At 40.3% G+C, this 15754-nt stretch overlaps 1 protein-coding gene across 1 annotated transcript; it reads right to left on the minus strand.

Moving 5' to 3' along the window:
- Window positions 1-1278: 1278 nt before the first annotated feature.
- LOC131803138 (uncharacterized) lies at window positions 1279-15117 on the minus strand. Its single transcript, XM_059124213.1, has 3 exons — window positions 9687-15117; window positions 8790-9458; window positions 1279-1376 (listed from the first exon to the last, which is right to left on the minus strand). The coding sequence occupies exons 1-3, from the start codon at window positions 15115-15117 to the stop codon at window positions 1279-1281; spliced, it is 6198 nt and encodes a 2065-aa protein (XP_058980196.1).
- Window positions 15118-15754: the final 637 nt, after the last annotated feature.

The raw sequence follows: 15754 nt of genomic DNA on the forward strand, positions 1-15754 counted from the left end.
TGTGAAGGAGCTCTGTATAGAGGTTCGAACAAATGTGAAGGAGCTCTGTATAGAGGACCGAACAAATGTGGAGGAGTACTGTATAGAGGTCTCCGAACAAATGTGAAGAAGCTCCGTAAAGAGTTCCGAACAAATGTGAAGTTGCTCTGCATAGAGGCCCTAATCGGGTGATGTGGAGCTCTGGATAGAGAGAGATTGGTGAAGAGCTTTATAGAGATGCGACTATGATGAACTCTATAGGGTTCTCAACAGCTTGTAAGTCCCCGATAGGAGACAGAATAGTCATGCCCAACTCTATACTTGTCCAAAGAGGTTTAAAGATGTTCTATGGAGACTCGAATGGGAGTAGTGATTCTCAGTAAATAGATGATGACGGACTATATAGAGGTTCCAAAGAAAAAGGTCGGAAAATATGTTTAAAAAAACAGTGATTAAAACTGGAATGATGCGCTTTTTAGAGATCCGTATAGGTACCGGGGAGTTTTATGAAGAAAAGTTATGAGAACCTTAAATTATGACGAGCTCGAGACAATAGGTATTGAAGAGCTCTGTCGAATTTTACCCAAAGATAATGAAAAGAGGTCCTTGTAAGCCACAAAAAGCTCCATAGAGGCAAGGAACAGGATGATGAGCTCGAAATATGTGTTAGAAAGTCCTTTCAGATTCCGGTCCGTTTTGTACAAGTCAGTGTAAGCAAACAGGCATCCGATCGTGGTTAAAGCTGAAATGAGTGCTCAATAGCATTAGGAGTAGATCATGGGGTTAAGAGTGTCAGAAAAGTTAGAAGAAAAGTCGTGATAAAACCTACTCATGTTGAAAGAATGGTTGGAAGTCGCATAAAGCAGGTCCATGGAAGAGTAGACACGCGTGGGTTTAAAGAGCGTAATTTTCTCCACACTCTCAAAAAGAGCCATTTAAAAACAATGTCATCATAGAGTAACAAGATTGGGAGAACATAAAAATACAACTCTCTGACCGGCTCTGCCATAAAGTCCAAGTTATTACAGATTTTAATAGAAGACCGAACAGTTGGTAAGCTAATTTACTGGATATTTCCTCCAATACCTGGATTTTTCCTCCAAAATCTATTATTGCAATTTAAACTCCCATCACCCCTCCCTTCCAACACCCTTTTTCTGTTTACCAAAACCAACACACAAACGCCTGTTTAAGGTAAGTAATACTTTCCTTATTTAGTAGGCATTGTAAGTTGTTGTTGATGTTTTTTTTTTCTCGGTTTGCTATTCGATTTTTGATGTAAACTTGGAATGCTGCTGTTTACTTCGAAGAGTAGATAATGCAATGGCTGATGGTGCTACTGCTGCCGATGATGGTGAATGCAACACTAGTAACATGTTGTGTTCTAGTTTGTTGCTCTGGAAAAAAAAAAACAACAACAATAACGAACTTGTAAAAGCATTGAAAAATAGTTGTCGGTTAGTTGGTTGCAATACACGCTCTTTTCTTTTCCGATACCCAGCTACCATAAAGTTTTTGGGGGAATATTTAAGTTATGTTATGTATGTATGTTAGTTTTTTTTTTTTGACAGTGACATGCATTGATTTGTTTACAATGTTTTATTTATGAGTCAGGGATGGGGGGAAGGGGTTAGGTTTGAAGGGATATAAAAGATAATTTTATAGAATTTTAGTATTTTAAAGGTGGTTGAAAAATCGTACCTATGCCTAAATGTAGGCAATACTAATTTTCGAATTGCAAAGAGGGAAAATTTTGAATGAACAACTATCATTAAAACATAGATTCATTTTTAAATACTAGTCTGCACATCATGTCAAAGTTACGTGCAACGTGACTTCTCTCACATTAATATTTGGCTTTCTTTGTAACATACTTTTAGGAGTTCATAACAAAATATAAACAAAAAAGAAACGCATCCATCAATTTTTTAAAATATCAAAATAAAGGCTAGTTATGACATCATGTTAGAGTCACATATAAAGTTGATATGATTAGATATATATTTATCATTTTATTGCATACTTTTAGGCATTCCTCCCCACTATTTTCAAAATAGAATGGAGCATAGTACAATACAGGGTGAAATAAAAAAATCTGCAACAATGTCAAACGCCATAACTTTTAAATTTTTCCAGTAAACAGGTTAAGTTCGTAAATGGGCCATGTAGGTCCACATTTTTATATAGCCTCTATATAACGGTACCTACTGATATTCAGTATAGTGATCATTTTAGCGACATTATTTACCGGAACTGTTTCAAATTTGGTATTTAAAGGTCGAAATGGATACTACAGCCTAAGACAGACAATTATCTGTGTAGGTTCACGTCTTCGTATAGCCCCCATATAACGGTACCTCCCTATATTCGGTATTTTGACGAGCTTAGGTACAAAACCCACCGAAATTGTTTGAGATATCGTATTTGAAGTTCGTAATGGATGCTACAGCCTATGACAGAAAATTGTCTATGCTGGTTCAGGTCTTCGCACAGCTCCGATATAAAGGTAATTTTGCTAATTTTAGCTACATTATTTAGCGTTTATTTCAAGATTCGAATTTGAATATAGTAATGGCAAACAATGCCTATGTAGGTCGTATAGACCCCAATATAACGGCTATATTCGGAATTTTTAAAATTTTAACAGCATTTTTTAAGGATTTTATTTTTTGAAAATTTATAAATTCGTTCCAAATGGTGGAGGGTATTCAAAGTTTGGCTCAGCCGATTTATTGAATTAAAGCAAAAAATGTCGGAAATAGCATCAAACTTTAGAATAAGTTTAGATTTGTTCGAATTGATCACCTTTGGCACGAATTATGGCCTTCGAACGGCCAATGAAACCGTCACACTCTGCCCGAATGTTTGCTTCAGGTGATCGACATTTTGATATTTTTTAGTGGCAACCTAGCTTTCCAAAATACTCCATATACAATAGTCCGACGGATTGGTATCCGGAGATTTTGGTGGCCATTGTGCGCTGGAAATGAAGCAAAGAACCTCATTTTGTAACCACTCTTGGGTGGAGAGTGCTGAGTGCGATGCTGCTGAGTTCTGTTGGAATGTCCAAAGTCTGCGGCCAAAATGTTTGCATGCCCAAAAATTTAATACATCTTCCAGAATATTTTCGCGATAATATCCGGCATTTATTCTGATGCCACAGCTGATTAATACGAGCGGAGAGCGACCAGTGGCTGTTTTGGCGTTATGGCCCACACCATCACTATGACCGGCGCTTGAGTTCTGGTGGCCAACCGAAGGTCCACATTTTCAGCTGACCTCTTTGGCAAGTAAATACGATCGGATCAATTTGTTTGTTTAGAGACCTGCCGGACAACGAATGTTTTCTCATCGGAGAAACCCAAATTCGGCAGTTCACCACTTTCGGCCAAGCGAAGCAACTCTTTAGCTCTTTTGAGTCTATTTGCATTCTGTTACGGTGTTAGTTCTTGCACTTTTTGAATTATGAATTTCAATTGCTTTACGCCGAGCTTATTTTTCAATATTTTCCGAATGGAATATTGCGATATTTTCAGCTTACGACCCATTTTTCGGCCACTGCGACATGGGTTTCGGTCAAGTCGCTTCTTTACTTTTCGAAACATTTCTGCTGATGTTGCCGTTTTCTTCTCTCCACTTCCTTGACGTCAGGCTACGCAACCAGTATCACGGCAACGAGCGATGGTACGAGACACAAAAGATTTATTCACATTTAAATGCTGGAGTGCTCTAACGATAGTCACTTATGGTTTTCCAGCCAAATATAAAGAAATCACTCTATCACGCTTAAATTCCATCGCGACTATTTTTTTTTTTTTTCTGGAAAATGCTCACCAAAATGCTTTTTTACGCTTGTAAACAATATAATGAGCTGCCACTGGAATAATTTTAACATCTGTCGGATGAGTGGCTTAGAAATGGCAGCAGTCTGAAGTCGGTTGCAGTTTTTTCATCTCACCCTGTAAATGTTTGCTATCAAATCCTTTAATAGTTGTGGAAACCCTTTCCTTATATATGTTATAAAGTGTTGCCTACTTTTAGGCGTTTTTGGTTACTTGGCACCAATTGTCTTAAATTTTTCTTTTTCAGGATACAAACCCTAAAATTCCCACTGATTTTGGTTGCAGTTTTTTCAACTCACCCTGTAAATGTTTGCTATCAAATCCTTTAAAAGATGTGGAAACCGTTTCCTTATATATATGTTATAAAGTGCTGCCTACTTTTAGGCGTTTTTGGATTTTTTGTACCAATTGTCTTAAATTTTCTTTTTCGGGATATAAGTATTAAAATTCCCACTTGGCCCCCATATCCTATGGTTTGCCCTCCTCTGCTCTAGTCCTTGGCTCCCATCAATTGTTGTTGATTCAAACATCATTTGCATGTAACACAAAATCCTATTGGAACAAAATCACCATACTTTGTGCTTGTAGTTCATTCGTTCACATATCGTTTGGAATTTATTATGGTTCTCTGTTTTTTTTTTGCTTTTAGGGTCCTGCAACTGCATTGTTTGGAGATCTATATATTTTCCTCAGCTTTGTTTTGTTTTGTTGTGTTTTTTTTCCACAAGCCCTAGTCTAACTCTTCTCGGAGATGATGTATTGTTGTTAGACAAACTTTGAACTACTGATTTGTTGCAGGCGAGTGTGTAAGGGTGTGTGTGTGTTTGGGGTATTAGCGTTGCACATGTTGCACATTGTTCTTTGCGAACGCCGTATGTCATTTGTATTGTTAGCTTTGTTGTGTTTCGAGCTAGAAGTATATATTATTTGTGATGTGACAGCTGTCATGGAATGTTAACAACTAATCAGAGTACTCACCAAAACCCAAAATGGAGAAGAGAAGAGCAGGAAAAAAAAGCAGGAGCAATGTTATGAGGACACGCGATGAAATGTGGCAATAACATTTGACGAAATCATTCAAAAAAGTTGTGGTATGTTTTGTCTGCGAGTGTGTGTGTGTTATTGTGATTGCTTGTTGCTGATGATTTGTTAAATTGTTGCAGACTATCGGTATTGCGGTTGGGGGAAACATGACATTTTTATGTGAAAATTATTGCATACTTTGTGGCAAAACCATAACGAGTTTTCAGCAATGAATGAATGGATGGTTGGATGAATGAAGGAATGCAATCGATGACAATAAAACTGTATGTGTATTGACAATTATAAAACATTGATGTCTGATAGTTATGACCGTAGATATATGAGAATAAAAAAAAATAAATCAAAATTTATTGCATACTTTTAGGTGAGTAATTTTTTATATTCAATTAACAGAGGAATTTAACTATGGGGGAATATTAAAGAGGCATCTTAGCATGGGATGACACACCATAGGGATGCAGTGAAGCACATTATATATTGACGTTGCTGGATAAGTGTGGCTAAAAGAGGATATTTTAGGGCTTTATCGGCATATTTATTATTTAGAATGCCCTTAAGTGACTCTATGGCCAACACAAGGCTCGTAAGGACTTCTACAGGATGAGACAAAAAAAAACTGCAACAAAGTTAAAAGCCATGATTTTTCCTCATTTTTATATTTTATTGAATTAAAGCAAAAAAATGTCGGAAATAGCATCAAATTTTACAATAAGTTTAGAATTGGCTACCTTCGGCACGAATTATGGACTTCAAACGGCCAATGAAACGGTCACACACTGCCCGAATGTTGCTCTGTGGTATTTTGGCCCATTCCCGTCGAAGCGTTTGCTTGAGGTCATCGACACTTTGGTATTTTTTAGTGCCAACCTTGCTTTCCAAAATACTTCAGACACAATAGTCCAACGGATTGGTATCCGGAAATGAAGATTTGGTGGCCATTGTGCGCTGAATATGAAGCGGGAACCTGATTTTAAAACCATTCTTGGGTGGCGCGTGCTGAGTGATGAGTCCTGTTGGAATGTCCAAGGTCTGCGGCCAAAATGTGTGCGTGCCCAATATTACTCGGTTACGAGATCTGATCAGAGGTCTTTTTCTGGTACCGCAGGTGGTGGGGACTCATAAGGAATCTCAACTCTCTGCCTCACCATCATAGATCCTTCAGATCTTGTCAGGGGCACCTTCTAGTTCAATCGGTTGCCGTTCGCCAGCGTCAGAGCGGAAGAGGTGAATAGGTCTCGCTTCTCGCCGTGGGAAAGCTACGTCCATGTAAACATGGTGATTAGACTGCTCCATCAGCGTAGCACTTGTGTTGCAGTCGTCCTATTCCCTGATCGTGCCTTAAATGTTCTCTCATTTCGGGACCAGTCCCGTGCGGTATAGAGCGAAAACTGGTAGTAGTTTCGACTACGAAGTCTGTTCGGAGACTATACTGGTGCCGTGGGTGTCAGGAGCCCCTAGATCTGTTGATCTAGCCTGACTAAGGAGAGGTCCCTATTTTGGGTGCAACGCGGTGGTTGTGGTTTATACCTAAATCGCGGTTAGAGCTTCGCCTCGACGTGGTGTTGCATTCTCAACCGGGTGCTGCGACCCATGGAGCAACAGAGGTGTAAGACAGTCCTCAACCCTTTTCCAAGAGGGAAGTGAAGACCATATAGTTGATCTTTGAATTGGTACCTGCGGAATAGACTTAGAACCCTGTGTAGGGCGGCCCACACCATCACCACGACCGGCGCTTGAGTTCTGGTGGCCAATCGAAGGTGCATATTTTCAGCTGATCTCTTTGGCAAGTAAACACGAACATTTTGTTTGTTTACAAACTGCTGGACAACGAATGTTTTCTCATCGGAGATCGGAGAAAACCAAATTCGTAGGTCACCACTTTCGCCCAAGCGAAGCAACTCTTTAGCCCTTTTGAGGCTATTTTCTTTCTGTTGCGGTATAAGTTCTTGCACTTTTTTGGAACTTCAATGGCTCTACACCGAGCTAATTTTTCAATATTTGCCGAATGGAATATTGCGATATGTTCAGCTCACGAGCCATTTTTCGGCCACCGCGTCGTGGGTTTCGATCAAGTCGCTTCCCTACTTTTCGAACCATTTCTGCTGATGTTGCTATTTTCTTCCGCCCACTTCCTTGACGTCGGGCTACGCTACCAGTATCCGGTAAAGAGCGATGGTACGAGACACAAAAGCTTTATTCACATTTAAATGCTGGAGTGGTCAAATATAAAGAAATCACACTATCACGCTTGAATTCCATCATGAATAACTTTTTTTCTGAAAAATTCTCACCAAGATGCTTTTGTACGCATGTAAACAATGTAATGAGCTGTCACTGGAATAATTTTAACAGCAGTCGGGCGAGTGACTTAGAAATGACAGCAGTCTGAATTTGGTTGCAGTTTTTTCATAATGTATATTGACGTTGCTGTATAAGTGTGGCCAATAGAGTATATTTTAGGGCTTTTATCGGCATATTTATTATTTGGAATGCCCTTAAGTGGCTCTAAGGTCAACGGAAGGCTCGTAAGGACTTCTATGGCCGATAGAAGGACTTAAAGGGCCTCCACGACCAATAAAGGAATTTTAAAGACTTCCATGACAAAAAGAAACGCTTTTAATGACTTCTATGACCATTAGAATACCCTTAAAAACTTCTATGGTTGTTTATTAATATTAATTAAAGCAGATATACACAACACTTGAATTGTGTAACCTTGGTATGTTTACAATTTCTTGTAATCTACCAAGAAAATTTATTTTTGCTTTCTATTTATACATTTTTGAATTCATTAAAACTAGCATTTAAAGTTAACTAAGCAATAAATTACTTCAGCCAATAACCCATGCAATGTGAAACCAATCGAGGTGTTTCTTTATTTAGGCTATTGGCCTGCATAAGGCAAACAATAATTATATAGGTCAGTTATATGCTGACATAGAATAAAATAATAATAAAAACAAAATTAAAAATGTGTTAGTAAAATATGTTCTTTTGAACATTCTCCCCCACGTTGAACGAGGAACGTTCAAGAAACTGTCTGGTCAATGACGTATGATGATGAGACTGACTGCCGAGGGGTAGGTGTTGGGTTCATGTTATTGTTGGAAGTTCTGTGGTGCCGAAACTTGACAATGACGTATATGGCTACTCCAATTCCAATGCAAAGAGCTAGATAGCTGATGGTATGATGGTGAATGGCCGTCGATTTCATTAATTGTGGAAGGCGTCCGATTTCAATAGTTTTTAGCTGTTGGTGTAAGGTGACGAGTTCAGCAGCATGTGTTTCATAGGTGCTGTTTAATGTTTTGTTGAGCAAGACAAGCTTACTGCTTGAGATTATGGAATCCAGTGGCTTAAGTCTCAGATATGATGTGTGCACGGTTGTTTTGTTTTCGTAGTGACCGTATATTGTAAATGTGTTGTCTTTGAAAATGCAGCCTGGCCCAATTTCTAAAGTTCCAGCTCCTTGCACCTCCAGGTGTGTCATTTTTGTACCACAAACAAAGGACAATTCTGTTAAATTGGCTAGAGTAAACATCCATTTATTCTTTTGTTCCATTTGTCTCCAAGTTTGGTGGTGCATGGTTGATTGCAAGTCGCACGCTTCTGACGATTTGTTCAATAAGAAAATCACCTCGCATAAATGTGATCGATCGCCTTTGCTAAATTTCGCTTGGTTGTCGCAAATAAAAACGTCATTTGTGGTATGTATGCAGCTGTTCATTTCTTCTGCGGTTAGCGATATGAACTCATCCCGATGGACGTTAGCTGCCAATAATGTTGATTTCAAAGCTATTGAAATAAATCGACCGGATCGTAGCATAGGTACGGGGATCATTTTGAATAAATCATACTGCTGGAGATCCACTAATGGAAGGCGAATCTCGAATATGATATGGTTCTTAATAACCCTTCCCTTACTCTTCATTAATTTGAAGAAATCCGAAACATTATCTTCGCGAACGGGTAGAGCACGAGATGGAGGAATGTGAGCCTTGATGGTTTGGAGCTCTTGTAGCAATTGATGTGGCGTAAGTAGCAACGGACTTATCCGACCATGATGAGCATCCGTTAAAACGTCGATTAAGTTATCTTCTATATGTTTCAACCTTGATGAAAGTAGCATGAGCTGTGAAGTGAGAAACATAATTGATTGTGTTGTCTTTACAACATCTTCTTCTTTCTTCACCTTATTTGCCAAAAGGTTCATCTCCACTTGCATGTTGCCGAAGTTCCTTTGGCTCGTATCTTCGTCCTTTCTAATTATGTTGATTGTTGAATCAATAATAGATGTCTGATTTTTTAGAAGATCCAACAAATGTTGCTTGTCTTCATTTGCCTTCTCAATTGTCACAGTCATTTGCTCCGCATATTCCGAATCCAAGACACCAAATAACGAGTGTGCGAGGTTCCCGACTATGTTTAGAGCTCCTCTCCTGATGCGCCTGGGGAATATGTTCAGTGTATTTGATTCCAACTGCTTTTGTACTTGAATAAGATTTTCTGAAAGTATCTCACAGCTTCTGTTCTCAACTGCTATCTTACACAACTTCTGAAGGGTTCCTATCCCGGTAGAAAAGCCATCCATATCTGCCCAAAATGGGGAAAGATCATAATAAGTGATCAGTTTCCACTCTGCTGTTACTACTTTTGTGATTCCAATTCCTTCAAAATAGATGCCGGGCTTATTCTCAAACTTGTGTATGTTGAACGAATGACACAAGCATAGAGGTAAAAATAGTAAAGCCACAAGCATCATCGATACTAGCATGCTGCTTGACGTCTTCAATCGCTTTGGAGATGGCTCTTCACTCCTACTCTTGGTCTCTATAGGCGGAAGAGGTTCCTTTTTCCATAAAGGAGCTAATCTGGTTATAGCTCTTTTAATTTCGCCGTTTTGTGTCTTTACGTCGACTACACGAACGGCTCCATCGTTGCCCTTATATGTTCGGGTTATTCTGCCTAGCGGCCACTGCATTACAGGCATGTTATCTTCCTTAATAATGACCAATTGACCAGGTTCCACGTTTGGAGATGGTGTACTCCATTTCCTTCTTTCTTGCAGAGTATTTAAGTACTCCGTGGACCAACGTTTCCAAAACTCATGCCTAATTTGAGATACGACCTTCCATCTGCTTGTCAATGATGTTGACGATTGGTTCGCTGATGGGTCAACCTGTGCCGTTAACGGTTCTCCCACAAGAAAATGACCAGGTGTTAATGCAGCTAGATCATTTGGATCGTCAGAAATAGGAGTCAACGGTCGGGAATTCAGGATTGCTTCTATTTCAATAACAACTGTTTCCAACTCTTCGTGGGTTAATGATGCACTATTAGTGGTGCGAAGCAACAGTTGCTTGGCTGACTTCACCGCGGCTTCCCATAAGCCACCAAAATGTGGTGCTCTTGGGGGAATAAACTGGAAATCGATCCCTTCTCTTGAGCACGTCTCCGCTATTATTTCTTTGCCTTTCTCCCCAAAGACAGCCTTATTGAATTCATCGAGCTGATTTTTAGCACCTACAAAGTTAGTCGCGTTGTCTGAATATAGGGTTTGACATTTTCCTCGCCGAGAGATAAATCTCTTCAATGCTCCAATGAATGCTTCCGTTGTTAGGTCTGTAACTACTTCCAAATGTACAGCCTTTGTTGCGAAGCAGACAAAGACAGCGATGTAAACCTTGTGTGGTCTCTTGCCTCGTATTTTGTAGTGGACCCATAACGGTCCGCAATAGTCAACGCCGGAGACAATAAACGGCCTTGCTGGTGTGACTCTGCTCGGTGGGAGATTTCCCATGATTTGGTTGTATAACTTTGGCTTCGCCCGGGTGCACCTTACGCAATTTTGCACAATGTTGCGAGCCATAGCCTTCCCCTTGATTATCCAATATTTTTGTCTTGATGTTGCCAGTAATAGTTGTGAGCCACAGTGGCTATTCTCTAAATGGATCATGCTAAGAATGAGTTTCACAATTGGATCGTTGTATGGTAACAACATCGGGTGTTTTGTGTCGTATGCTAAGGTTGCCTCTTCCAACCTGCCACCGACTCTAAGTATTCCTCTGTCATCAAGAAACGGAGTTAAACTATGTATGGAGCTTGATTTGTCCAATGCTCCATGTTTCCTCAATTGCTGAATTTCTTTCGCAAAATCTGCCACCTGTACGGTCTTGACTATTAGTTGCATCGCCTGATTCAACTCCATAGGTGTCAATACATCTGTCGAACTTCCATGCTTGCGTCCCTTTATCCTTTCTGAAAATCGCAGGACATAACCGACAATACGTTGTAATCGTCTAAATGAACCCTTGTGGTTGATTCCATAGATCATATCCTGTAACCCACTCTGTGAGGCAATTGCTGATACTGTAGATTTTGTCTTGAATTCAAGATCGGATTGATTTTCTCTATTCTTTGAGAAGGGCCCCGGCCAGAGAGATTCATTTCCATGTAGATACGTGGGTCCATAAAACCACATCAGACATCCCGACAGACGATCTGGTTTCATACCTCTGGATATATAATCGGCAGGATTATCCTTCGTCCCCACATGTCGCCATTGAGTGTTTATCGATCTGCCTTGTATATTTTTTACTTTGTTGGCAACGAACGTCTTTAGAGCTGATGGTTCTGAATTGATCCAGTACAATGTAATCTCTGAGTCTGACCAATCAATAGTCCTTAGATCTTCGTAACCCAATTCGGCTTTGACCTTAGCAGTAAGTTTTGTTCCCAATTCAGCGGCACAAAGCTCTAACCGTGGCAGCGTGATCTCCTTTATTGGTGCTATTTTTGATTTTGAACAAAGAAGTCTGACTATATGCCTGCCGTCTGGCAGCATAGCTCGAAGATACACCACAGCACCATATGCCTTTTCTGACGCGTCCACGAAAGTATGTATCTCAATTTTTGTTGGTTTCTCTCCATCAAACATGTGTCTGGGTAACCTGAAATCATTTAACATCTTCAGACCTTCTCGGAACGATAGCCAATATGCTGCCCTTTCTGCTGGCAGTTCCTCGTCCCAGCCAAGTTTATTCTTCCACAGTTGCTGAATAAAGATCTTAGCTGCTGACACCACAGGACCCGCAATTCCTAAGGGGTCAAACAATCTTGCCAAATCAGATGTGACCTTCCGCTTGGTGACCTTGGTGCATTCGTTCACATCACTCTTCAAACAAAATCGGTCTGCTTGAGGAATCCATGTTAATCCCAAAACCTTGGTTGATGATTTGTCAAAATTGAGATCTACTTCTCTATCTTCTGGAGGAATTCCATGCAGCAGTTTTAAGTGGTTAGCACACCATTTTCGTAGTCTAAATCCAGCTTCCAGTAGTAACATATTAACTTGTTTCTGCATCTCAATTGCCGTTGTTAAACTGTCAGACCCGCACATGCAATCGTCAACGTAAAAATTCTTTTGCAATACCATCGCCCCCAATGGATATCTTTGTATGTTCGTATCTGCTAGCCTTTTCAGACATCTTGTAGCAAGATATGGGGCACACGTCGTACCATATGTTAACGTATTCAACATGTAATGTTCGAGTTCCTTGTCTGGAGTGTTTCTCCATACGATTAGTTGATATTTGCGATCTCTTTTGTCGACTAGCACTTGTCTGTACATCTTTTCAATGTCTGTTGTAAACACAAATCTCGGCAGTCTAAACCGCAACAGCATTCCAAACAGATCTCCTTGAACCCTGGGACCTGAATGCAAAATATCATTGAGTGACCATCCAGATGATGACTTGCAAGACGCATCGAACACAACCCTCAGTTTTGTTGTGCTGCTATTTGGGCGTAGGACACAATGATGCGGGATATAGTAATGATTACCACGCACCTCTCTTGATTGTATTTTCGTCATATGTCCCAGATCCTCATACTCCTTCATAAATTTAGCATACTGCTCGTGAAGACTTGCATCCTTAGATAAGCGACGTTCCAACGCAAAGAATCTTGATGCTGCAATATTCAAGGATTCAGAAATTTTCTCAGGGCCGTCTGCAAACGGTAATCGCACCACAAACCGACCATTCTCATTCACTGTTGTATTTTGGTTGAAGTGATTTTCACACTGTTCCTCTGCTATTGTCAAGTTCTGGTCTTCACAAACATCGTCTTGTTCCCAGAACATCTTTAATAAATCTTCTAAAGCATGTTCATCTTCTCCGAAAACGGCGCATGTCACAGTTTCTGATTCAGCCTGAACTCTTCCACTAGCAATCCATCCTAGTTTTGAGTTCTTCAATATAGGAAGCTCTTTGGACATTCGAAGTTCTTGTGAGAGAATCAGGTTGAAGTAGAACTCTGCTCCAAGTAGTACGTCAATCCTGGTCGTTTGATAAAAATAGGGATCTGCTAGTTTTATGTTTTCTGGAATAGGCCATGATGTGATGTCGATCTCAGTGCTTGGTTGGGGTGGCACTATATTTGGTAACACAAAGGCTTCTAGGCGTGTTCTGAATTTGCTGGTGAGTGACTTAAGCTCCACGTTGACCCTGTGGTTTGCGGTTCTTGATCTACCTCCAACACCTTCGATACAGAGAGATGTTTGAATGGGTTCGATACCCAACCTCTGCACTAGTCGCTCTGACACCAGATTAATTTGTGAACCGGAATCCAGAATCGCCTTAAACTCATAGCTTCTTCCATTATTTGCCTTGATCGCAACACGTGCGGTTGCAAGAAGTACGTATGATTGGGATCTATTCGCCGATGCTACTGTTGGCGGCTGTTGAACCGACAAATCTGCTGACTTGTTCTCTACTTGTGGCCTCGTTGAAAAATGCAAAAGTGTATTGTGTTTTTGTTGACACTTCCTGCACTTCCCACTTGTACACGTTTTTGCCTGATGGTCATCCTTGAAGCAATTTAGACACATCTTGTGTCTAGCAACCCATTTCTGTCTTTCGGGCACTGTCATTGCCAAGAACTGTTTGCAGTAATATAGGGGGTGGTCACCTTTGCACATGTGACATCTACGGATCGTGGTGGAAGCAGTCGTTGCTGACGGTTTGCTCTTCTGAATCCCATTGACAGCTTCTAATGATTCGAAACGACTCCTCAAACATTTCATGAAATGATCCATCGTTTGGAGTTCTTTCGAATCTACAATCGACTGCTCATACAACACATGAGTAGTCTTGTCCATCCTCTTTGTTAGGATGTGGATTAAGAGTGGATCCCATTCCTTTGGCCTTACTCCAAGACCCTCCAATGCCAATAACGATTCATGAAGACTATCATGAAAGTCCTTCACTGATCTGCTATCGCCAGACATGTTGGGCAGGTTTAGCATTCTCTCAAGTATAGTTGACACTTGAGCTCTCTTGTTATTGTACCTGTCTTGGAGTGTCTTCCAGGCAATGTCGTAATTCGCCTCGGTCAACTCGAGGTGCCTTATGAGTTTCTCGGCTTCCCCAGTCACGTTGGCCTTGAGATACCACATTTTTTGCACTTGTGGCAAGGCTTGCTCGTTGATCATTTTCCCAAAAATGTCAGCAAACGTCTGCCACTTCGAATAATCCCCATTAAATTGAGGGATTGTAATTTTTGGCAGATTAACTTGATTTGCCAAGTTTCCGCCTGATCTCTGCTGAGACGACGAATGATCGACCTGTGTTAGCGTCGATATTTTTTCTTTGAACTTTAACGTCTCTTCCTCTAAGAGAACGTAGGCTGATGCATCGTACCCCACCAACGTTGGGTCATCAAAGTCCTCGAACATTTTGAAGTGGATATCTTCCACGTGTGTCCACAGTTTTTCAATTGCAGCCACTGTCTGACAGGGAGCAGCTTGGCCTGAATTGCCCCTTATTAACGTTTGTATGGACTGCATTAGAGCCCTCTGACGTCTCACTAATGCAGTCACGCTGCTGGTTGCAGTAAACTGGCCTGATTGTTTTTGCACCCCCTCCCTTGTTGCGGGAAGCGGTTTCTGAGGCATTTGTTCTTTGCCCCTTTTGATGTCTGCCTCGATGTTGTCGATTGCAGCTCTGTACTCTTCACCAATGACTTGGTATTCGTTATTGGTGATATGGAGATGTGACTCTGCCGCAGGATCTGCACGAATTTTGTTTTCATTGCGATCGATCTCTGCCCAGAGTGCTTCCATTTCCTTGAGCTTTTTGCTGTAGAACTCCACCGTTCTTCTTTCCAATGGAGCCTTTTTTACGTTCGCAATTGCCTTCCTCAACTCGGCAATTGCTGCTTGTTGTTGCTCGATTACTGTAGCTAGATCCATACTGTATCCGCCTTACGGTGATTAGCTATCAGTTGATTCAGATTCTTGATGTAGGTACTGGCTTCTTCTCCAGATGTTTCTGGCTCTTAGATGGTGCTACTAGTTGTACGTAACTAGCTCCTTTCACAAATAAATATTTCAAATTCCTTACCACTGGTGGGGGGAAATTCGAAATTTATGAGTGAATCAAGTAATCCTTGTCAGGATCACGTCGGGGTCACCAAAAAATGTTTATTAATATTAATTAAAGCAGATATACACAACACTTGAATTGTGTAACCTTGGTATGTTTACAATTTCTTGTAATCTACCAAGAAAATTTATTTTTGCTTTCTATTTATACATTTTTGAATTCATTAAAACTAGCATTTAAAGTTAACTAAGCAATAAATTACTTCAGCCAATAACCCATGCAATGTGAAACCAATCGAGGTGTTTCTTTATTTAGGCTATTGGCCTGCATAAGGCAAACAATAATTATATAGGTCAGTTATATGCTGACATAGAATAAAATAATAATAAAAACAAAATTAAAAATGTGTTAGTAAAATATGTTCTTTTGAACAATGGTCAATTATCAAAAATATTCAAATGTTTTGCCATATTCTAAAGTCGAAAATACCCCATGTCACATATT

This window comes from Musca domestica, unplaced genomic scaffold, assembly GCF_030504385.1.
Source record: "Musca domestica strain aabys unplaced genomic scaffold, Musca_domestica.polishedcontigs.V.1.1 27, whole genome shotgun sequence".
Taxonomy (NCBI): Eukaryota; Metazoa; Arthropoda; class Insecta; order Diptera; family Muscidae; genus Musca; species Musca domestica.

Bases quoted from the DNA above. Each gene is read 5' to 3' on its own strand.
- LOC131803138 (XM_059124213.1), bottom strand. From the start codon at position 15,117: ATGGATCTAGCTACAGTAATCGAGCAACAACAAGCAGCAATTGCCGAG. The intron at 9,459-9,686 runs GTAGGAGTGAAG...CATTTTGGGCAG, and splicing joins TCCGCCTATAGAGACCAAGA to ATATGGATGGCTTTTCTACC. The intron at 1,377-8,789 runs GTAAGGGAAGGG...TTTTTTTTCCAG, and splicing joins TTTCTTCAAATTAATGAAGA to AGCAACAAACTAGAACACAA.